This window comes from Podarcis erhardii (assembly GCF_964252035.2).
Source record: "Podarcis erhardii genome assembly, chromosome: 3".
Classification (NCBI taxonomy): domain Eukaryota; kingdom Metazoa; phylum Chordata; class Lepidosauria; order Squamata; family Lacertidae; genus Podarcis; species Podarcis erhardii.
The window spans coordinates 66085205-66110884 of NC_138507.1; the positions used below are offsets into that span (position 1 = coordinate 66085205).

Consider the following 25680-nt stretch of genomic DNA (forward strand, 5'->3'; position numbering starts at 1 on the left):
AGCTGAGGGCTGTGTGGAAATGAGCCTCTGTCAAAGTGCATTCCACACATGCACACGAGTCTTCAGATCACTACTGTTTACTATACATAATTCCCAGCTTAATGCAGTTTATTCAAGTAAAGTACATAGAAAAACAATTGGGACTTTGGGAATTCTAGATTTAAAACAAGAATATAAGCCAATTAAAAACTTAAGTGCAGGCTAGATATTTATGGTTGGGGTTCAAGTTGTGCAGGTATGATTTTTTCCTTCCGTTGTTAAGCTTACTACATTTTCCCTTGTTTTCTTAAATGTTGAATTCACTCACACTAACCTAGCCGTACAGTTAAGCATTTCATTCAACTGTGGAGAATAAAATAAACATTGCAGCTGAAACCGCCGCCCCCCGCCCCCCGCCCCCCTTGGTCCTGTGTGAGCACTTCCTCTCTTTTGCCTTTTGTAGGAACATATGAATAACCTTGCTGAATCAAACCAAACACACATGGTTGTGCTCTCCAGTAACTGGTAAGAAACACTTTCTCAAATTGGCAGAAGCTGAAGGAGAAAGAGTATGCAGGAGACAGTGTGATCACCTCTTAACACTTATTTCCAAGACTGTCTTAATCTCTTTCTAGGGCCCAACAGCTAAATGAGATAATATTTGATACAAGCCTTTTCCTTCCATAACGCAAATGTTTCAACCAAACATCTTTCTTTCAACAGAGCTCAATCATTTAATATAAAAGTCTGATTTGCTTTTTGTGACGCCCCTTTTGAATGGCTTTGCATCAGAGAGCCAGGTATGTTCTGCTTTAAAAAACAAACAAACCAATCTCATGAGTGCAGGTGTTTTTGTAGTCTTACTTGGCTGTAAAACAATCCGGCTGTTAAGAATGTATTAGTATCTATGGTTTAAATTGTTGTTTTTCATGTCAAAGAAAAGTAAATGACGTTTTTTGAATTCTACAAGGGGAATTAGGAAAACAAAGATGTTACATTCCAGCAACTCACTCATCAGATTTTGCTGTCACACAATTGAAATTAAAGACATACCCAGTGGCAGTTAGTGCCTCCAGAAAGTGGAAGCCCACTGAGTCCATCCTCGTCCAGCCGTTCCCTTGTAGCCAACAAAACTCCACCTCCCTGACCCTTCCATTTCCATCCATGATAACTAAATTGAACCTCCATGTTCAGAGTTTTATACCTTTCACTACTTTATCATGGGATGAATACGATGATGTCTTTATGCCATTTGTAAGCTTTCTGCGGGACGTGGATGGCACTGTTGGTTAAACCACAGAGCCTAGGACTTGCCGATCAGAAGGTCGGCGGTTCGAATCCCCGTGATGGGGTGAGCTCCCGTTGCTTGTTCCCTGCTCCTGCCAACCTAGCAGCTTGAAAGCACGTCAGAGTGCAAGTAGATAAATAGGTATCGCTCCGGCGGGAAGGTAAACAGCATTTCCGTGCGCTGCTCTGGTTCGCCAGAAGCGGCTTAGTCATCCTGGCCGCATGACCCGGAAGCTGTACGCCAGCTCCCTCGGCCAATATAGCGAGATGAGCGCCGCAACCCCAGAGTCGGTCACGACTGGACCTAATGGTCAAGGGTCCCTTTACCTAAGCTTTCTGCAGATGATGATGTTGAAAACTGAGTAATGCAGTAGAAGGCAACAAGTTGTCTTACTTAAGACCAAGAAAACGAGTCAATGGCAGAGGCAGGATTTCAGCCCTAAAATGAAACACCCAAAATAAATGAGTCGTTTCAAATGCTTTCAGGGTGCACTGGAACTCAAACCATGGTGTGCACACTGGTGCCCTTGGGTTGAATCATTCAAAACTGTAGGGTGGGGGAAGAGGAAGGGCAACATTGTTCTCCTAACCTACAACATTGCTTCCCCCATCTCGCCCCCTCTTTCTAGCAGCTGATTTATTCTCTATGACTTGGCCTGACTCTAAATGTTTCCAGGTAAAATATGGGCATATGCCTGGGAAACTACTGGATTCTGACTTTGAATGACTCCAACTATCTTGGTTTGTCAACCTGTTTAGAGGTGTAAAATGCATGGAAACCTGAAAGCCATAGGGTAAAAATTTTACATTTCTCCACAGAAAAAAAATACCCCCAGAAAGATTGGAATATATGCCATATATGCAATACTCATCACACACTTAGATATGCTTACTCAGAAGTAAGGTCCACAGTGTTCACTAGTAAGTGTGCTTAGGATTGTATGCTTATTTACAAACCCAAACTTACTGCAACAAGTACATGAAATGTTTCGTAGTATTGTACTGTTAGGTATTTCATGAAATATAAAAGTATAAATGCTATAGTTTTATTCAAACAATGATAAAATATGCCTAGCATTAGTGATAGACTACAAGCTTCTGTGCCCTATGGTCCCCAATTAGGTAAAGGTAAAGGGACCCCTGACCATTAGGTTCAGTCGTGACCGACTCTGGGGTTGCAGCGCTCATCTTTCTTTATTGGCAGAGGGAGCTGGCATACAGCTTCCAGGTCATGTGGCCAGCATGACTAAGCCGCTTCTGGCGAACCAGAGCAGCGCACGGAAACGCTGTTTACCTTCCCGCCGAAGTGGTACCTATTTATCTACTTGCACTTTGACGTGCTTTCGAACTGCTAGGTTGGCAGGAGCAGGGACCGAGCAACAGGAGCTTACTCCATCGCGGGGATTCAAACCGCTGACCTTCTGATCAGCAAGTCCTAGGCTCTGTGGTTTAACTCACAGTGCCACCCGCATCCCTTCATGGTCCCCAATTAGTTTTTGCCAATTGGTACAGCTGGGAGAAAGAAAGTAAGCTGAATATCAAAATAAACATACTAGTAAACAAAGGCAGGTTTTAGTATCTAGGCTTAAAAACAATAGATAATTATCACTATCATATAAAAACAGAAGAAACTTGGGGTGGTTAAAAGTGAAGAGATTTATGAAAGCAACATTCATTGTAATAAAATTACAATAAATTCTGCAATAAAATAATGGTAATAAATTTAAATATTTATTAAAACTTAATTACTCCTTTCAGTTATGATCTCATCTGGTGAGTGCTGACTGGATTATAGCTAAAGTTGTCCAATGTTTCTGATTATTTTTTTCCTGCCCCCTCCCAAAACTTTCACACTTGCTAGTTCCCTGTTTGCTTGGTTCTTTGCTTTCATTTTTTTTAAAAAAACTTTTCATAAAGTTGGAGGCTGTCACAGAAAAGGCCTTGAGAGCCAGTGTGGTATAGTGGTTAAGAGTGGTAGACTCGTAATCTGGTGAACGGGGTTCGAGTCTCCGCTCCTCCACATGCAGCTGCTGGGTGACCTTGGGCCAGTCACACTTCTCTGAAGTCTCTCAGCCCCACTCACCTCACAGAGTGTTTTGTTGTGGGGGAGGAAGGGAAAGGAGAATGTTAGCCGCTTTGAGACTCCTTAGGATAGTGATAAAGCGGGATATCAAATCCAAACTCCTCTTGTTGTTGTTATGGATCTCCATCAATCTTCCCTAACCAAAGGATGCTAAGAAGCTGTCCAAAGTATGTCACAATTCATATAACAAGTCGGAGAATAGCTGGCAAAGGTGCAACAAAGGTGGGATTCAGTTCTGGTTAGAGGATGCCAAAGTATAACAGGGTGGGAGTGGGGTAAATTGGATTTAAAGTATATCATCCTTAAGCAAAATACCATTCACTGTTTGTAAGGAGTAGGATGGCTAATGCACATGTAGGTGTTTCCTCATATAAGTACATCTCCCGTTTAATGTCAGAGGAGCCAAAAATTGTTTCCATGCCTTAGAAGCAGCTGGGCCTTATGAAGATTTTAACACACCACCATGACAAAAGTGTCTTTGTTCATACGGAAAGAACATATGTTTTTTTAAAAAATAGTCTTTGAGGCCTTACTAGTAATGGAACAATTTTTAAAATGGTAGAAATGGAATGAAGCACATTTCATTTTGAACAAAGTATATTTAAATTGTTTTTCTTTAATGTTAAATACCTCTACTAAAATAAAAAAGGGACGCGGGTGGCGCTGTGGGTTAAACCTCAGCGCCTAGGAGTTGCCGATCGCATGGTCGGCAGTTCGAATCCCCGTGGCGGGGTGAGCTCCCGTCATTTGGTCCCAGCTCCTGCCCACCTAGCAGTTCGAAAGCACCCATAAGTGCAAGTAGATAAATAGGTAGGTACCGCTGTAAAGTGGGAAGGTAAACGGCATTTCCGTGTGCTGCTCTAGTGCCGGCTTGCCGGAGCAGCTTCGTCACACTGGCCACGTGACCCGGAAGTGTCTGTGGAGAGCGCTGGCTCCCGGCCTCTAGAGTGAGATGAGCCACAACCCTAGAGTCTGTCAAGACTGGCCCGTACAGGCAGGCGTACCTTTACCTTTTTACCTTAAAATCAAAAGCACAAGTTGTGCTTCCAGAATATTTGATGCTTAGTCCAAATGTGTGTATGTGTCTTAATTTTCTTGGATTAAGAGAAGCATTTTTCTTTGCCCTGTTTAGAATTATTGATTCAACAACTCAAGGAGAGGTTCAAAATGTGATCTTATTTTCAGTCTTATTGGAAACTGATACTTTATTTAAGAAAGTATTTCTTGTAATTGTATTATTGTTGGATAAATTAATAGAAATCATGACAGATTTTATAGTACTATTTCACAGAGGAAACACCATGAATACATAAAAAATATTTTTTCCAAGTTGGGTGTGACAGGAAAATAGGATCCTTGTTTGATGTTCTGGGTGCCAAGTTAAAAACTTGAGATGTAGTAAAATTCTAAAAAATCATGTTTATAAGAGTTTGTTTGAAATGCAGTTCAAATACTGGTTCTGAATGTTCTTGATAGCCTGTATTGGCTACTGACAATTTCACTTGGTTCACTTTTCTTTCATGTCTGATTACCACAAAATGTACCTGTATTTGAGATCCTTACACTTCTGATAATTTAGGATAACATCGCATATAAAACAGGTAACAGAAGCATAGTGTCCAGATCAAGGAAAACAATGGTTCTGCTCTGTGCTATCTAGGCCACATCTAGTGCTGGACATTTAAAGACGGATATTGTTAAACTGAAACATGTCCTGAGGAATATGATCAAAATGGTGGGGGGTATGGATGGAAACCAAGGCCTATCCTATGAGGAGCTATTGAAAGAGTTGGTTTTACTGAGCCTTTATAAAAGAAGAGTAAGGGAAGACATGATAGTAATCTTCAAATATCCGAAGGGCTGTCACATAGAAGATAGACCAGACTTATTTTCTGTTGCTCTGGAAAAACAGTGGGTGGAAATGGCAGGGAAGCAGGCTTCAGGTAAGTGTTTGGAGAAACTTGGGCAGGGGGCAGACTGCTTCAGTAGGTGGTGGGCACTCCTTTGCTGGATGTATTTACAGTAAGTGGAAGCTAGATAACTATCTGTCAAGGCTGCTGTTGTTGCTTCCTGCACTGTAGATCTTGCACAACAGGAGATTGGACTAGATAGCTTCCAATATCTCTTTAAACTTTGATTTTGTGGTTAATTCATTATACAAAGGGCTATTGTTTAAAACACTAAAGGATAAAAATTCTAAAAATAAAAAACTCCACAGCAGATCCCTCAGCTGTGGTGTAAGTCTGCTTTCTTCCTGGCTTTGCAGTTTGACAAATGTACATGCATCCAGCACTGCTTCAGCTGTTACTCTTTTTTCTTCACCAATGCTTAAGGCAGGTTGCCTGTCCTTCACTGAACATTTGTAAAGTGTCATGTAAAATGCTTATACATATTTACATTCGTCTCTTAGCTTGGAAATAAAAAGAAGCTTTTTAAATTATGCAGTACTACTCTGGAAATTGAGTGGTGAAGGCTTCTTGGTGACCTGTTGGATGCCATCAATCAGTGCTTTCCATGACTAGCTTCTGCTGCAAACTTGCAGAATTCATTACTATTTTTTAAAACTTCTGGGAAGAGGAAAGGTAGTTTGCTGTGAATGCAGTAATAATGCTTGTAGATCAGCCCCAGTATGCTAATTGCATTTATTTATGTAAATTCTATACTGCCCTTTGATGAGTTTTCAGGGCAGTTTACAGATAAAAATGTGAATGCAAAAAATAAATTAAAACATCAAAAACAGTAGTTAAAATTAGCAATAAGTACTTTGAAAAGCCTTTTTTTAAAACATAGGAAGGGGGGAAATGACATGTAGGAGAACCCTGTGTTGCAGCTTATCACGGTTATCAGCACTGCCCCTCCTAGAACTAGAGCAGCACAGGTGTGGAAAGCAGCGACAGCATTGGCTCCTCCCAAGTGGCCCAGGTCATCTTCTATACATTTTTGCATAATGGGAATGAGCCAAATTATGAAGGCAGTGTGAAAAGGCGCCATTACAGTAGTATAAATGTGTGCGCACATGTGCACACGCAGTCAGAAATGTTCAAGTGACATAGTAAGCTTCTCAGATGATCAAGATTTAAAGATTTTCACTAATCTCGACTCACAACAGAGAAATCTATTTATGGCTCAGTGCACATCTGCGACTATGAGTAGCTTAAGAGATATCAGGACTGAGATTCAAATATGTGTGCTTTCCAAAACATCTGCTGTCATGATGTGGATTAACGCATACTTCAAACGCTTATGTATGTGCTTGGTGAGTAGCATCTATTAGGCCCTGTTTTTGTATTGACCCAGGATGCCTCCTCAGCCTTTGCTTATTCTCTTATCCAAACCGCTGTAGACGTGTCATGTTTTCTCACTTTCATAACTCAATCCATGGGATGAAAAACTGGAAACTATCTACAGTGGTGCCCCGCAAGACGAATGCCTCGCAAGACGAAAAACTCGCTAGACGAAAGGGTTTTCCGTTTTTCGAGGTGCTTCGGAAGACGAATTTCCCTATGGGCTTGCTTTGCAAGACGAAAACGTCTTGCGAGTTTGCTTCCTTTTTCATAAAACCGTTAATACCCAGGGAATCTGCGCTCTGCAAGACGAAAAAATCGCAAGACGAAGCGACTCACGGAACGAATTATTTTCGTCTTGCGAGGCACCACTGTACAGTACATTTCCCCTTTGGAGCCTAATATTAGTCAGGACCTGGTAGTTCTACATGATATGGGTGAAAGGTTGTATTAAGGAAGATTGCAGTACAAGGCAAAGCGATCGAGGGAGGCGCTGTGGTCCATCACCCTAGTACCCAGTGTTATATTGATCTCATGGCCTATCTAGTTCTTGACTGCTGCTATAGATTTAAAGCCTCAGGCAAACCAGGGCCATGTGCAATGCTGTGCTGATTGCTTTTTTACATTTTTTAAAAAATGCAGCATGTTTTTCTGCTGGTGGGTAGAGTGAGATATTAAATTCTATTTACTTGAGAAAAAGCCGGCTGTTTAGCCTCATCAACAGGCACTTTGGCCATGATGAAGCAATATGCGCATATAAGATCATAAAGGAATAAAAATTCCAGATCCAAGAGTGGAAAGGCTTATAAACTGGCAAGACATAAAGCTTTTATTAGCCCGCTGATATCCCTAATTGATATAAACATGAAGCTCAGCACAGGCCCCAGTACTTAGAAGATATGCATCTAAATAATATTTAAATGGATATTCACAGTTTAAAGCCCACAGGAGGGTGATTGTACTTGTTTTAATTAAATGAGTTGAACCCCCCTGGATAACGGTGCATCATTCCTCCCAAATAGAATAGTATTTGTGCATAAGATTTTTTTCTGCTTGGCTGGGACAGTAAAAAGCCAAATGCTAGTACTGTACTGAGATCCATGAGATTTGACCTTGTATCACTGGTATTTTTGTATATTGTTATCTCTGCTTATGTGACCTTCTGGCAGCTGATCCAAGGAACAGACACCTTGGTGTGCAATTTCTGTTGGGGAAGTGCAATGCTGCTGTCTGCTCAGCTGTAAGCCCAAACTATTGCAAGCCCAGGCTGTTGATTGATCTGCAATCAGGTGGGAATTGAACAGTGTTATGGTCACCACACTGTCGCTGAGAGGGAGGCAGCTGCTACCAGGAAAGTGTGTCTTCATGACAGACTGGTTTCATTGAAACCGCAACTGTCTGTCTTGTCTATGAAGAGAAAGGGAAATAAAGAGCTTCACAGGCAGGAAGTGCTTACAGGACATGGAAGTCCAGAGGAAGATGGACCGGTGAAAACTGGACAACTTTTATCTGGTCCCTGGTAAGACCCTGGAGGGCTAGTTAGTGATACTGGAGTAATTTTACAGAGAAGCTGTGAGGTTTCGGAAAGCCTCCCCCTGGGAGAGCAATAAGGGCAAGAGGTGTATGAGAGAGAATGGAGGGTAGAGTCAATAGGGAGTAGAGAAATGCGAGGTCAAGAGGAGAAGAGAACCGAGAGACAAAGGCTATCCCATGGGCGTTCTACCCCATACTTGCTGACTTAGGGCAGGCCGAGGACACCAGCAGCCTAATTATTATTTATATCCCATATTTTCCACTGAATTTGGTCTAGACAGAAACGACATCTGGGTGGATAATCAGAGAAGCCTGCGAAGCTAGGATTGGAGACAGCTGTCATCACTGAGTACAAATTCAATACCCCCACCTATCAGAAAGCAGGTTGAGCTTCTGCCTGTCCCAGAGCCAGAGAACCCACTTACCTGGGATCCTGAGGTTCCTCTACAACTCTCCCTTCCCTGAGAGTAATGCTGCTAATATGATAACTTACCAGATTCTGAAACCAGTGCTGGAACTTGAGGGAAACAAACAAACAAACACAGTAAGGCAGTGGTGCTGTGAACTCCTGCCCCCAGACCCTTTCATATATATATTGTTTATTGGTTGGTTGACTATAATAAACACTTGATTGGTTAAGTGATTGAACAAGACTATTGTGTGATGTAGTGTGGCCTAGTTGCTATTGGGTTATAAACCTCAATATATCTGCCTTCCTACCTCCTAAGGCCCTCAGAGAACAACAGAAAAAAATTAATTGATTTACCAGTCATAGTTATACTTTTGTGAATTATTCTAACAACTCCTCGTACTCGTGTTATTAAAATGCGGCCTTTTTGTCTCTCTACTTCCAGAATTGTATAGCCCCTTTGACTTTGTAAGCTGAAAAACTAAACAGAATGTCATTGTTTATATCCTTAGGCAGTAACACCCAATTTTGTAGCAGTTAAGGATTTCCACAGGAACTCTTTCTGGAAGTGGGTGGATTGCAGCTAGCATAGCTGTAATGCACAATTCTTGTTTGTGTACCCTTTCTGTTCTGCTAATAAGAAATTTTATGTGATTTGGATAATAGGCGTTTTCGGAAGCTGTGTTTCATGACGTTGGTAGTTAAGGGAACATATTTCTGCCATAATCAGTTTGACTGACTTTGGGCCAGAGCCTTACCTACAACATGGAGTTGTTGTTAGATTGAAAAGAGTGGGATAAAAATATGATAAATCTGTTTTCTGATTTAAAAAATGACTGTAAAAACCAGTCCATGTTTACTTTGCATATATATCTTACTGGAACCTGAGGTCATTTGGATTAGGCTGGGTAGCAAGTATTCTTGCACCCTGTGTTGTAAATAGCTGGCTTCATCTGCAAAGTGCATAACACCAGTGGACACAAACTACTGTAGCCTTAAAGCAAGTTAGGAGTGTACAGTACAGTTTGAGGGAATTATTTAGATATGTGTGTTTTCTGTAGTTGCACACTAATCATAATACTTCCCAGTACAGTACCTGTTTAGATAAATACATTTTTTTAAAGCAGCACAATTCCAGAAACCAGTCTTAATCAGTTCAACAGAGCTTGCACCCAGGTAAGTGGGGTCAGGCATTTAACCTGTGTTCTCAATATGCTTAGCATAGATCTTGATAACCAGGACAACAAATTTGTGTAGTGGTGCACCAAAGGGGGAGAAAAATTAAATTGCCTCCTTTGATGGAGAAAACCATTAGCTACATTGGGAATTCTAAGAATGCCCAGAATTGGCAGAAATGTCATCAGTTCATTTATCTTAATGAACATCACTGCACCCCCCCCCAAAAAAGAAACCCCTGTAGTAGTTTGGTGAGATATCAAGATTGCTGAACCTTCCACTGGACCATAATATAATTAAAACACTTGACGTTTTCATACGAATGTTCTTAAAAGTTTTTTTTAAAATCATTTTTGTTCATGATTGGAGATAACTGTTTTAGTTTTATAGGCACGTTGAATATGAGAGATTCTGTATAATGCCTCTGTTACACTGTAGAATGTATGAAACTATAATAGGGATTTGTCTAAGGAATAGATCCATGTGGTCCTCAGCAGTTTACATTTCCAATCAGGTGGGGAGTGGGGGGGCCCATGAAGGATTCATTGCCTTTGAAGACTCCCATTAGTACAATGGTACATTAGTACACAAAATAGCTGCTGTGGGGGCTCAGTTTGTCACAAGTGAACTCAGTTTGCCAGTGAACTCTGATCAGCCCCAGTCACCATAGCCAATGGTCAGGGATGATGGGAATTGTAGCCCAGCAACTTCTAGAGGACCCCATCACTGTTTATGAAAAACGGGATATTGGTATGTGTTTTTCTGAAGTGGGGGTGTTTTTTTTTAATGTCTGAATGTATTCATATGACATGTTCTAACCCAGCTGCTCCTAATCTTGTGAAGCACAGGAATTGGTGAGCAGATGGGACAGCTGATAGAAGCAAACAGGCATTCAGGCTATGCCTAAGTTTTCCAGATGTTTTTCTTTTTTTAAAAAAAGAATCTTCTAGAATTTTGCACTATCTCTTACTTCAGAAACCACACTTCCTATTTTCTTTTTTATTATAATTTTGGTATAGTGATTCTAGGCTTGCCTCTTGGTAGAAAAGTTGCTCTGGGGCTTTCATATCCTTTTATTTTGCTGCTGTACATAGCTCATTGGTACAGAAGACACACAGTTATCGAAGCTGTTGAATATCTCTTGAGATGAACATGTGCAACCACTAAAATTAAACAACTGTGTTGCTTTTTGTAGCTGATCATGTTAAAGCATGGTTTTTCTAAATGCTTCATATGGTACTGGAATTGTGATTTATTGTATTTGTGTTTCTGTAATTATTTATGCGGATGAGAAATTTGAGTGTTCATAGTATAATATGAAAGAACTAAAACAAATGTAGCTCAACATTTATGTAGGGCTGTTTTCTAAGCTTCAGATTAAGCTGACTATCAATATTTCTATTTAAGGATATTCTGTAAAATTTAAACCTTTTGGTATTTGTATGGAGTCATAGAAGTGGAGATGAAGGCTGGGAGTGTTCAGTGCAAAAAAGGAGCAACATGAGTAATGCGTGTATTTTCATACTGTGCAGTTTAATCACCAGGCAGTTTAAGTTACAGTGGTACCTCTAGTTATGAACTTAATTCATTCTGGAGGTCCGTTCTTAACCTGAAACTGTTCTTAACTAGAAGTGTGCTTTTGCTAATGGGGCCTCTTGCTGCCGCTGTGCCACCGGCACACAATTTCCATTCTCATCCTAGGGCAAAGTTCTCAACTCCAGGTAACTCTTCCAGGTTAGCGGAGTTTGTAACCTGAAGCGTTTGCAACCAGAGGCATTTGTAACTCGAGGTACCACTGTATAGCCTTTCAAGATGAATGAGCCAAATGCAACTACTGCAGACTTTCACAAAAGCACTGCTGACAATTAAGTGAGAATATAAAATGTAACTCGTACGTTTAGGCAGTACATTGGCATGTGGCAAACACTAACTATTCCAGTAAGAGAACATAAAGAAGGCATAATCAAGGGAGAGTAGAAATGGCTGTGGAGCCTGCAGAGCCCAGACTTTGATATGATCTTCAGAGGCACATAAGACTTGCCTTAAGGTAGAGGTGAGCTTTACAAGCCTCAATATTATTATTTTTACATGAAGTATAATTGGAGCCAGAGATAAGGAATTCCAGCATCCTTTTGTGATCCCAAGAATACCCTACCTGCTTCCTCAAAATAGTTACCGGTTAGCAGTGTTGGGTGGCACATGGTGATAGGGAAAGGGGAAGGTCTGTTCCTTTCTCCCCTTTCTTTCTAGTGACCTGGCATTCTGCATAGCCATCACTCCTCTTGCTGCCACTGGCCAGGAAGTATTTAATGGGTGCAGGGCATTTGGAGGAATCAAGAAGCTGATGGGCTAAGGGTGCTGCATGTATTTTAAAGAAAGTAATATACAGCAACTTATATACTTCTTTTTCATTATGTATACATAGACATAAACAATTCAAAGGAAAATGGAAAGGATAATGCTATTATTGGTAAAATTTATGTTATTATTAATAACCTGTTTCCTGATTGTCTTGGAAAATAAGACAAGTTAATGTTTGGCCAAGCCAGTGAGCTTGCCAGTGGGTGTGAGCTTGCCATCTCTAATGGAGAACAATGAGGACAAGTTAGAAGGTATGAATGCTAACTGAGACAAGTGTAGATTTTTGTGTAGTTTAAATTTATCCTACAATAGCTTCTGTGTTGGGTATGTTAAACATGGTCTCTCCAATTGTCCAAGTTCAGCACTGCTAGAAAAGGTTTCTGACTTTGGAAAGGTCTGTGCAGATTATTGTCGGGGAGACGAAACTTTACTACAGTACCGTATATAAATTATATCCAGGTGTTTTCAGTGTAGCAATTAGAAAGAAATCTGTATCTTATTTACCGAGTCTTAGATCTTACCATTCCTGTTTGCATTTCTTATGCTATCCAAACCAAACATATGTTAGTGCAATGTAAGATCATATTCCACATAATTTTTCATGACCGGCTTTCTTATTCAGGCTGAAGTCTTAAAGATAAACTGCTAATGTTTGCAATGGCTTTCCACACAGTGACTCTTGTGTCTCGAGTTAGCTCAAATGGTGTCTTTCTATCAATTTATTTATTTATTTATCTATGTATAGTCAGGGCTTAGCATGCAAAGCTTTTTACAGGAGGAACACCCTTTCTCTATTTTCTAGTTCCTCTATTATGAGAAAAGCATGTCTTTCCAGCCAAGTCCACTATTTCAATGTATTATCTGTATCTTGGGACAAATGCTAGCATTGACTCTTTAGCACAGGCTTCCTCAAACTTGGCCCTCCAGATGTTTTGAGACTACAGTTCCCATCATCCCTGACCACTGGTCCTGCTAGCTAGGGATCATGGGAGTTGTAGGCCTTAAACATCTGGAGGGCCGAGTTTGAGAAAGCCTGCTTTAGCAGAAACAAAAACAGATGAAACACTCTTCATCCAAAAATGGATGCAGAGTTGTATAGAAAGGAATATGAACTGTCCAAATACAATATAAAATACAACAAGAAATGCAGTACAATTAAGAGGAATAAAACCTTTCAATTAGCTAAAAATACCATAATCTAAAATGACTGGACAAACAAAGGTTTTTACCTGGTGCCAAAAAGCATACCTCCCTCAAGAGGGCATTCCGCAGTTGGGGCACCACCACAGAGAACACTATGTAATGCAATTCTCCTAAAGATGGGCACACTGAGAATGGCCTCCTGACAATCTTAATACACAGGCAGGTTGATACAGGAGATATTTTGCTGATGGCCCACTGGCTAATCTGTATGCATGGAAGGCTAACATTTCCCTCTTCCTTACATTGGCCCAACAAAGCAGCAATAATGCACAAGTTCAAATGGCATGTAAGAATATCTCAAAACTGGTACTTGATGCACTCTAGCTTTAGATTTACTAAAAATATAAGAATCCCTCTCTTACAAGCAGTCTTATGATGTATAGCAGCCCTCCTCAACATCTATCCTGCCAAGAGGCAGGTTGCCCTTATCATGCTAATTCTTTTTCCGCATCTAGAGATCAGATTAAAGCACTGAGGTGCCCTCACTATACATCAGATTCCCACCTTTGCCCATTTGTCAATATGTTCATGTAAACTCTAGTAGATTCTAAGGCTTGCTGATTATTGATGATTGTCCATAGCACAGGGCTCTTCCACAAATGTTCTTAAGTTAGGTTGGGCTTAAAAAACAAAAATCTGAGCCGAAGACTCTTTCTTGGCAAAGCTTATTTCATTTACTTAATGCAAGATGCCTGACAAAACGCTACTTCCTATTATCTTTAACATCAAGTACAAATGATGTTGCCAGTACATTCATCAGGCTGGTGTGTGGTGACCAATAAATCTAGCTCAGTAAGTACCAGATCATTATAACTTGTCTTTGTTATTCACTCCATTAACATCAATCATGATGGTTGCTTCTGGTATTCACATGGTCCCAGACTAATTCTCTAGGAATTCAATAGCAATCCATCATTTATGCTGTATGGTATTATGTTGCAAAAAATCTGAAGCATTTATAAGAAGGGAATATTCCAGTGCAAATGACAATCTCAAAAGGAGTGTTGAACACCTGCTGTTCTGAAGTGCTATAAGTTCTTTACTTTTACTAGGTGTTTGCTTCTTCTCTCTTAAAATAGGATTTTTTTCTTTCACCTGGCTGTTTCCTCTATACTGAGCCTTGCATTCTGTGAACATGCTGTGAAACAGTATGTAGTAGCAGACAGCACATTTATTAGTTTTTATTAAAGTTTTAACTTATTTGATTCAAGAGTTGGATCAATTATGCAATATGTCTTCTGGAAGAAGTTTCTGCCAGTGAAGCAGCTCTCGTTTAGCGTTTGCCAACCTGATGCCCTCCAGACATTTTGGACTACAGCTCCCTATTAACCTCAGCTACCATAGTCGTTGTAATCCAATATACCTAGAGGGCACCAGGTTGGCAAAGGTTGAACTATAGAATGAATTTCCAATGCAGCAGAGCTGATATTGGCAAAAGCTCATGTTAACAAGTGTACATATCTCCCCGGCCTGGAAACTAGATATTGTTAGTGCTGTTATTTGTGTTTATATGTATACTGGAGGTAATTTTCTAGATAGCTTTTAAAAAGATTTTAAAATGTATTAGTCACCTTCTTTAAACCTGCATTGGTTGTTTTCAGTGTCAGTTTATACATAAATTTACAGTTAATTGTTCTTCCAACAGATCAGTAGGTATTGCTTATGATTTCTGACATTGTTGTCTGATATACAGGGCCTTTTCAATAATCACTGGTGGCTATTTACTGAATTTTTTTAATTTTTAAATATATTTTTATGGCTTTTAAATGCATTTTCATAGGCTTTGTTGCTAGGTTTTTAAAATAGGCCTTTAACTTAATTACAGATTTTCAAAATAAAGGCATGATTCATTGATTAAACGTATGTGATAAACATGGCTGGATCAACCCATTTGAATTACTGTATAAATAAAATCTGGTGTATCTACAAGCAGCATTAGCTATGACTCATAAACAATAGAGCAGACTGAAAATAAAAGTACAGTAAGTTAAGCTTCTTGTTGTTCATGTTGGCATTGTTATATTGTTTGAACTGTGGCAGTTCCAAGTGAACAAGTGATAAGGTTACTGTTGGGTAAACAGGTTAAAAATAATAATCCTTGTTTGGAATTTAATCTGCCAGACCTACAGGCTCAGAAGTTTTTCTAATCAGCTTGCCAGGTACTTGGCATGCAAGTGATTGATCTTTGGCTGAAGTACTGGATAAATCAGAGGTTCCAGTTACTTTCACGTTGTGGGTCTGGCAGCTCTTGGCTCATGCAAGGATTCACAAATACAGTTCTTTATGGCTGGTTTCAAACTTCTTGATCTAGTCAAGAATGTAATTCCCCAAAGGTGGTCTGTTATAGTTATAAGTTATATAGATTCAAATTCCCTAGGAAAATAGTGGTGAGTTGTGGATTGTGTTTGAGAGTGATGGAGGAGCTGCCTTTATTTTTCAGAGTTAATTCTGCAACCTATAGCTGTTTATTCAAGTGTACTTCTACCTATTATTCTTTGAATATGCCTAAGTAACTTGAATGGGGGTTGCAGCTAAATATATGTACAGCTTGCCTTTTCGTAATTTAAAAGCAACATGGTAAAATAACATCTAGAAATGGAAGCTTTCGAAGGTTAAAATAAAACAGATTGGCCTGTAAAGAATGATAATGATTAGCTGTGGATAGGGAACTGGCTTTCTTGGTCTAATAACAAACTCATGCAATTCAAGCTATGTAGAACAAAGTTGTGAATGATTTTGTTTACCTTACGAAAGCTGTGGACCACATGCTATTTATGAAACTTTGAGGTGGGTAGCAGCTCATAGGAGCCAATTAAATAGCACTGTGTTGCTTCTATCTTATCTATCTCTTGCTACTTCTTCCGTAGTGCTGCCATTTCTGGATAAATTTTGAAATATGTTGAGTCCCCTGATTGAAGCTTTGAGGGGGTAAGACTGTAGCACTTAAAGTCATGGCAATAGGTCAACAGCAGAACTTGGCAGACCAGCAAGCTAGCAGCAGCAAAATGCACAGAAGGATAGTCCAATGTCAGGATAATCATGTGGTTTGCCCTTGAGTCCGATAATTTTCTTTATTTCTGTAATTATTTCTTAATTAAATTTCTACCTCTCCGTTCCTCCCAAAGGAGCCCAGGATGGCAAACACCAAAGTGGTAAAACAACGTGAATGAAATTATCTGCAGGAAAGTGTATGTTTTAGGCTCACCTCTCCACAGCTTAGACTTCAGTTAACGGGGCATTGAATTTCTTCTACAGCAAGTAGTCAGGCAAAACTAGCAAGCACTCAGGCAAAACTGGTGTGTCTCTTGTTGCAACTGGGAGTGATGTGGTGGCAAAAATAGGGTGCCCAAAACTAAGGAAAAGAGGTCATTGGTATCCAAGAGTGTTAGCAAGGAACCACTTGAGGGACAGGAGTAGAGCAGTCTTGCTGCTAGATACAGTAGTCCAGAAACAATATATCTCCAATTATCAGGATCCTTGATGCTCCAGGCACTCCGTTAGCACGCCAGAAGTTTCCAGAGTCCTGGACCATAACATTCAACTATTTTAAACCTACATTTGGAATTGCTTAATGTCACTGTACAACATGGCAAGTAACTTTTCTGATAGCAGGTACAAGTCTAGTCTTAAGTATGCCCTGAACATCTATAGCCATTTTTTAAAAAAACCCTCCTACCCAGTTAAACAGTCATACTTAGTGTTGCTTTAGTAATTCACTGGCATGCTTACGTTCTGTCTCATTTTACTTTAGTGCTTTCCAACAACATGATTTGAACACTGGTTTGACAGGAGATTTTTGTTGATAAAGTGATGGCATTGTGCAAATAAAAGTGGCTTTCTCAAATGCTTTAGAGTATATCCTCAACACATATCCTATGGATTCAATATTGACAGAGCAGTACAGCAGTAAATCTTTTGTGGATTAATTTGAAATTGGTATTTCCAGTTTCATTTATCTTTATAGTACAGGTAAAAATAAGTTCTGAAGGAAAATATGCACTGGCTCAGTCAATTAACTTTCAAGTTCTAATACGTTTGCTAATCTTCTGGTATATTGACAGACTACAGTGGTGCCCCGCAAGACGAATGCCTCGCAAGACGAAAAACTCGCTAGACGAAAGGGTTTTCCGTTTTTCGAGGTGCTTCGCAAGATGAATTTCCCTATGGGCTTGCTTCACAAGTCGAAAACGTCTTGCGGATTTGCTTCCTTTTTCATAAAACCATTAATACCCGGGCAATCCGCGCTCCACAAGATGAAAAAATTGCAAGACGAAGCAACTCGCGGAACGAATTAATTTTGTCTTGCGAGGCACCACTGTACCTTTGCGTTGTTTATAGGTATAACCTGTATGCTAATATAAACATAAAGACTTTATTATCAGTTCTTGCTTTTAAACACTGCTTGGCAGGGGGTTGGACTCGATGGCCCTTGTGGTCTCTTCCAACTCTATGATTCTATGATTCTATGATTCTAAGTTTCTGGATGGATTTTAAGGTTTGACATCATTCACTAGCTCAAATGCAAACATGTTTGCCTGGGAAGACGCTTGAATATTGGGGAAACGTTCTTGTCTACAAAAACAGTTCTTTAAAAGTAGTAGTCACTATAATTCTTCAAGAGCTTTTTACATCAAGATGACAAACTCTTCACATTGCACTTAAAATAGTTTATTCATGTCCACTGAAAATGGTTTAATAATAACCATTCCTTTCTTATTTTTTCTATAGGATGGATCATTGGGCAACATTGATGACCTGGCTGAGCAATATGCAGATTATTATAATACCTGCTTTACTGATGTATGTGAGAGGATGGAAGAGCTTCGCAAACGTAGGGTTTCCCAAGACCTTGATGTGGTAAGTGGATAAGTAATAGTGCCCACTGATACTTGCATTAATAGTGCAAGCTAATACTCATTTTAAGAGCTCAGGAATGTTTAGCCTCATGTCTAGGAAAATGGTATTCAAAATCAGTTTTACATTGTGTTGAATACACAGATATAATCTTTGTTAAGTAGAAATCCATCCATTTAATAGTATCCTGGAAGGGCTGGGGAGGGGAACTTATTTTAATTATACTTTAACCCAGTCTTCCCTCAACCTGGTATCCCCTAGATGTTTTGCACTGATCTCCTAAGCAATTTTTTCTGCGCCCCTACTCCTTTCAAGAGCTCACTGATTTTGATGGAGGCAACAAAAAGAAAAAAAGAAACTAGATTGGGGTGGAGGAAGAATTCTGAACCTTTATGTCTAGCCCAGCACCCTGATTGGATGCATATTGATCTGATGATCAAGGAAGCACCAATCATCTAATGAGTGGAGTGGGTGATTTGCATCCCCATCAGCTGAGGTTCATCACTTGATGATACCTGATAACCTTGGTGCACACTGAACTGGGTGGAAAGGATTAAATTTATCCAGCTAGCTCACTTCCCTGAGGGCAACACACCAGCCATCACATTTTATTGCCCGGGGATGGGGGGGAATAACACCCCTTTCCTCAGCTGATCTACTGCAGAAGGAGGTGATGTGTGTTATGTCCATGTGCATCTGTAGTGAGGTCACACCCACTGCCAGCATGAGGCTTCCAGTGGTTTGGCTGAGGGTGAATGGGCCTTTGGGCCAAGAAAGGTTACCCACACTGCTCTAAAGCATACTAGGTTAAGAAGCTGCTCAGTTCAAATCTGACGATGGTGCTAGCTAAACTCGCAGGGATGTTCAACTAGTAGATCGTGATCTACCAGTAGATCCCTGGGTGATCCTGGTAGATCGCGGGATCCTTATTGTGTACAAAAAGTTATGGGGGGAAGCTAAAAAACTCTGTGCAATCCTCCCCCTGAAAAAGCTCAACAACTCTGGGCAATCCACCCTCCACGCACACCACACTCCTCCTCCCTTCAATGACAATGGGTAGATCACTGCCACTTTTTTAATACTGGGAGTAGATCACAGTCTCTTGCGAGCTGGACATGCCTGAATTGCTAAAGAAAGGGCCATAGCTCAGTGGTAGATAATATGCTTGGGACACAGAATGTCCCAGCGTCAATACCAAGCATCTGAAAGTAGGACCTTGAGAGATCCTTGTCTCAAACTCTGAAGAGCTGCTGCCAGTCAGCTTATACTGAACTAGAAGAACCAGTCTGTGACTCTATATATGGCAGCTTCCTGTGTTACCTAGTTGTTGTGGTTGTTGGGCAGGAAGATTAGTGTTGAAGCCACGCTTATCAAAGTCACAGTGCTGGTTGATGTGTGTTTGTGATTTCAAAAGCCACATGGGGTTAAAGCACATAGCATGACTTAACTCTTCTAAATTGAATATCTTAATTATTTTTTGCGGCTGTGCAAGAGAGTACACCATTGTTGTGAGTCATGAGGCATATGACAGTCTTTTATTGTTCTTTGAGTCACTACATTATTTGTCATTATCTGGTTACACAAATTTACTTTCAGAGATTGACACAATAAAAAATGCAAGATGCGTGCAAGCCGGGCTGACCTTAGCTATTTTCTCCTCCTAGACAAACTAAATTCTTTGTTGCCTCTCACACAATAGTGAGGATTGTGCCAACTCTTTGGGGAAATGTACGACTAAGTCAGTCATGTCTTATACATGATGGAGGGAGACTGTGGCTCAGCAGGGCACATGTGACTCTTGGCACACGTGTTCTAGGCTGCACAAATCTGACCAGCTAAGCATCGTAGGGTTGAAAAAGTCTAGGAAGGACCCCTTTCTAAAACAAGCACCTTTCCATGTTGCATAATACCACTTCTCCATTGATTTAGTCCTTGTATTCTGTAAATGTGGTACTGAGCTAGGGCTCAGTTTCACAGTCCAAGCTGTGATGATCACCCTCGCTTTACTAACCAGTGGTGGTCTTGGGGCAGATCTCTTCTCTCTTTTTGGTGGCCTATTAGGATGAAAGGCTCAGTGGTCCTTGTGAGATGTGGGATGAGCTGCATCTTTCACGGGCCACCAGGGCTTTCATCCTGATATGCAAAATTCCAAGGAATCAGAAAGAGGAGCCATTCCTCCCCATCTCCTTCTCCTAATGTAGTGCTGCTGCTGCTCATACCACCAGTGGCTGTTGTTGTTTAGTCGTTTAGGCGTGTCCGACTCTTCGTGACCCCATGGACCAGAGCAAGCCAGGCACTCCTGTCTTCCACTGCCTCCCGCAGTTTGGTCAAACTCATGCTGGTAGCTTCGAGAACACTGTCCAACCATCTCGTCCTCTGTCGTCCCCTTTTCCTTGTGCCCAGTTAATCTTTAAGGAGAGGATCTTTTGAGGAGAAAGGGCTTGGCTGCTGCTGTTGCTTCTTTTGAAAGTCTGATTGGTTCAGAAAATAAGCCATTTCCCTGTGCCCCCAGAAATAACCCTGCTCATTTCCAAGCCAGTACAACACAAGACAAGTAGGAGGAAGCTTGCCTATCTACAATTGTTTATATTGTTCTAGAGTTGTCTGGGGCATGCTGTCACTTGGGAAGTTTCATTTGAATTTCTGGTGCTCTGTTTTTGGCAAGGACTAACAGTGCTCCATTTGCAAGTTCACACAGGGAACCATGCTGTCCCGGCCCAAAGCATGTAAAAGAAATAATTGCTTTTGACTTGGCAGATGCCCCTTCCTGCACAAGGCAAGAGCGTGCCCTCAGAAACTTTTATGTGGTTACAGAGGCCTTACGTGGACATATTCTCGCTTCACAAAGGGCACTACCAAGACTAGAACTGACATAAAAAAACTTAACATGCATTTATTTTCCCTTGGCTGCTGTCTCTTCCTTTATGAGTTTCCCCGCAATCTTGGATTTCTGCTCAGTCTCTGTAGTAATTGTGGAAAACCCAGGGAATTTTTTTAAAATGCAAGTTTCCTCTTTTTTGCCACTCTTGGCACACGTGTTCCAGGCTGCACAAATCTGACCAGGGGCTTTTCAAGGATTTAATTTCATTTCTTCTATTACCAAGACATTGACAAAACAAGGAATGAATGGTTTGATCCTTGCTAGACAAGGAAGTAGGCAAGTGATGAGACCTGGTCTGAACACACACGATTCAACAACTTTCCTGAAGCCAAGTATGTTTGAATTTTGGTCAATGTCTGGATGCTTTTCTGCCTGGGGACCTATGTAACCTACCTTAAACTTCATGGAAGAAAGGCAAGATATAAATTGAATTAATAATGAATGATAATAGTAGTTCATATATTTTGTTAACTTGATATTGGTAGAACAAATCCCAAGTTTATAGTAGCCTGCTAGAGATACGGCTCTCTGTATTCACTGCCATGGCTATGAGTCTTCACAGGGTTGCCTCCAAATAAATCCCTACTTCAAGAAGACCCATTGAAATTAATAAACATGAGTTGTTCATGCCCATTAATTTAAATTGGTCTACTCTAAGTAGGACTAATGTTGAATACATCCCATATGCTCAATTTTCTTTAATCCAAGATTTCTGTCTTCTGCATAGAATATTCAAAGTATTTCCAATTGTAAATTGCTTTATAAAGCTATTTTATACTTTATTCAAAACATTGAGATCTTTTGTTAATTTTAGGTTTGTTAACATCCTTAATTTTCACATCAAGGCTGTCCAACAATTGCCCAAGGAAAGTGTTTTAAGCTCCAGTGTTAAATTATAGGTTAACACTGAAATATACCCCATACAGCATTTAAGAACTCATAATGTGCAGAGTTCAGAACCTCTTTCATGACAGGGTAGATTGAATGGGATAGTGGAGCAGTTCCACAGTACCATTTTATCCTCCAAACTGCAGGACATTGACTAATCCAGATAACAACTGAGAGTAATGAAATCTTTTGCCAGCCACTCAGGAATTTTGGAAGGCAGCTTCTGGCAGTTTCTTTGCCAGTTAATGAAGCATAGTTTATAGGAGGAGAACTCCCTTCCATTTAAACAGATGGGCCTAATTTGGCGCTCATCATTACACAGCTGACAAAGGTGGTTTGGAAAAAGTCATGTGTGTTGGATTAGTTCACATCAAAGGTGTGGAACTATAAGGTGTGTTAAAAAGACACGAGTAAATGCAAGTCTGAACTGCAGATGATTTTGTGGCTCATCCTTGCAAGAGGAAAGGATGAAAAGTGGTTTGAGAGGAAGGACATCTGGCCTATTTCCGTACACACAGTGGTGTGCTTTAAATAAATACATTTCCCCTGTTTATGGCGATCTGTGACTATTACGGCAATATTCTAAAACGGTTTCTGCACCCTGTCCCCATCACTGAATCTCACAATTCCTCAACATCATTCTCTGTGTTCACTCAATCTACCTGGTTTCATGGTTTGTCTAACCCCAGTGGAGAAAACTTCTTCATTCCTCCATCTCTTCCAACAATCATAAGGGCCAGCTTCCCTGCTTGGGGGCCAGTTGACCTCTTCCTCAACCATGGCTCCATAAAATCCATCACTGAACTTTTCCTGGCAGGGCTCTTTTGCCTTTGAAACTTGCGTAACAGACAGCAAGTAGCTCTGTCGCCATACTTCAGGGATGGAAATCCTGTGGTACTCAAGATGTTACTGGAGTACAGCTCCCATCAGTCCCAGACTGCATGACTAGTGGTTATAATCGCACTTCTAATTTTACTTCAGTGAAATTGTAGATACTGATAATTTATAACAAAAGTCATTGATTTTAAAAGCTGGAATCTTGCTTGAATACTACGGTGGTCTGTGGAACAATTCAGAATTAATGAACACCCAGGAGTCCTCTGCATGTTCAAAAGTTTGGTGTGTTCATGTGGTAGTTTTGCAATCACAAATATATCGTGAGTTGTTGAGCCTGTAAATGGGATGTCATTGATGGAATTTAGATGGACATCTGCTTAAAATAATGTTTTGGCCAGCAAATTGACATTGTAAAGATAACACCTTGTTAGTGATCCTATCTGTTTCCCTTCTAAATTTGGAACTGCATCCATGCACTTCACTGACAAAAAAGTTTGTACTGCTATCATCAGAGCACTGAGGAGGAAATATAGCTGTGAAAGAGCAAGTTGTGCTGTGCTGTCTCATCCATCACTGCCAGTGGCCAACTAGCATCTGATTCCACAATGTTTTATTGTGGTTACAGATAACACAAGGTAGAATCTCTACAGCATAGACATTACCGTACAGTTTATGTTAGTGGCAGTGACAGTTCTGCACAAATTATATGCTTTGTAGGAAATGAGATCTGGGTATAATTGTGGTTATCATAATTATGGCCCCAATCCTATGACTCAAGACTGTTAACAAATAGTCCTAATAGATGATATACCAGGACATAAAGACATTGTGATATTAGGGCTGCTGTTGTAAATATTATACGCTTGTTTGGTAGGAGGTATACCAGCACACATGGTTCATTAGTAGATGCTAGTCTTCTTCAGAATGTATCATCCATATAAAAAAAAAAAACCCACAAAGAAAAAAAGTTTTCCAAAATGTGATATGCAGAATATATGCTGAAATACAAAAGCAGAAAACCATAGTTTAGTATGCTTCTGTCATGACATTCTGAGGCTGCTGCCAAATATATTTGCTCACAAATAGAGTAGAAACCCCACATGCCACTGTCTTTCAAGAAACTTTGTATTGAAACAAGGTAATGACTCCCTCTAAGATAGGTTTGTGCATTTGTTAACTAAGGCTGTAATCCTATACATGTTTGCCTGAGTGTCAGCCATATTTACTTATGGGCTTGCTTCTGAATAGACATGCTTTGTATTATTCTGTTAGTATTTTAATCCAGCTTTTACCAACCTGGTGCCCTACAGATGTTTTGAAGTACAACTCCTACCAGCCCAAGACAGTCCCAGTTTTAGTCCAAAAGTTATGGAGGACACCAGGCTGGTGAAGGCTGGTTAAGTCACTATATTGGCACCAGCAGTATCTTACAAATGTGTTTTATGCATTTAAAATGTCCGCCCCACACCTTGCTTACTATTGTGTGTTTTAGGCATTGGATGATATGCTAATCCATTTGAAGAATGCGGCTTGAAAGAAGTCCATGAGGATCATATGTAGTTCTAGTACAGTTACAGTATTGGGGCCATGAAGAAAGCATATGGATAGTAATTAAGTGCAGGTTCCACAGTGGATTTACAACCCACTATGAAATATTTCTGAACATCTGGATGGGTTTTCAGTTATGGTTTTTAAAAGCAAAAATACGTTGTTCTCCAGCATGCATACACACACCAATCTGCAGACAGTTGGTTTAAAACTGAACTCAAAGGGATTTTATCTGCTCCACATACCCTTTGTGGTTTCAGTTATGGTGCCATACCATTTACAGTGCTTTGATTTCTTCATGGTTTGTCATTTTTCAGTACTATGCAAGGTCTTAATTACTGCAAAATAGCTTGTAAACAAAGAATTCTGTGATCATTTGCTTTATAATATATGTGTGTGTGTGTGTGTGTGTGTGTGTGTGTGTGTGTGTGTTTAAAAGGCATCACTTGGGACAGGAATGCCCAAAATGAGTTGTTGTTGTTGTTGTTGTTTTTAAAAAAGGCCCATAGAAAATGTGCTCCTCTAGGTCCTTCTTTACATACATATGTAAAACAATTCCCTCCACTTTTTCCTTTTGGGTCCCTGGTAGCTCTGCCACTGTGCCCTCTGGCCTGGTGGCCTGTTTCTTAACTCCAGATTGGTTCATAGTAAGGTACACTCATTCATAACTTGATCAAAGATGGGTGGGGGGAGCTAACACAGAGGTGGATTTAGGGGACCATGACTGGTTCGCCTGCATTGTGCACTGAGCTGAGAGGGCGCCACAGGGGATGCCACAACAATGACTTAGAACAGAAGGCAGAGGGAATTTTCATGTCACACAGGGCACCACTGAAATTTGGCTAACATGTATTATTTGAGCGGCCAAGTGAGCAGGGTTGACTTAACCCAGTTGTGCCCCCTCCGAGTTCTTGGTTGAGCATCAACACAAGCTAGAGGACAGGAAGGTATCCCACCCAGCAGCCTCTTTGACTGTGTTGGAAGAGCTGGTCTCAGAGGTGGGATTGGTAAAACCTAAAATGTTGTGTCATGGGATTTCAGCAGTCACACTGAGGCTGCCTTGAATGAATCGGCTTAGAACTTCATGTCTCGGTGTGTCATTTTCCTCATACACTGGGCAAGGCATATCCTCATTGCAGTCTTTGCCTCAGCATAAGAAGGATGGTCTGCAAGTAGGGATAGTGCAATAACCCTGATCAGAATGTTTCCTGCTGAGGTTAGGTGTGGCATGAACTGTTTCCACCTATATTGCCTGCCCCATGAGATTTATGGTACCTCGGAGATTCATGAATGCTGTGGGGGATTTTCCAATGGCCAGAGCTGGGGAATGGAACTTGCTGGGGAATGGGAACGTGTG

General features: G+C 40.5%; 1 protein-coding gene across 5 annotated transcripts in view; it reads left to right on the plus strand.

The window, feature by feature from the left end:
- SASH1 (SAM and SH3 domain containing 1) overlaps nucleotides 1-25680 on the plus strand; it is a gene marked incomplete at its 3' end in the record, with an annotated part of 506774 nt that overhangs the window by 392990 nt on the left and 88104 nt on the right. For all 5 annotated transcript variants that reach the window (XM_081854312.1, XM_081854314.1, XM_081854315.1 and 2 more), the window contains exon 2: nucleotides 18044-18172. In XM_081854312.1, coding sequence (XP_081710438.1) covers nucleotides 18044-18172 — 129 coding nt within the window. The remainder of the gene's footprint in view (nucleotides 1-18043; nucleotides 18173-25680) is intronic.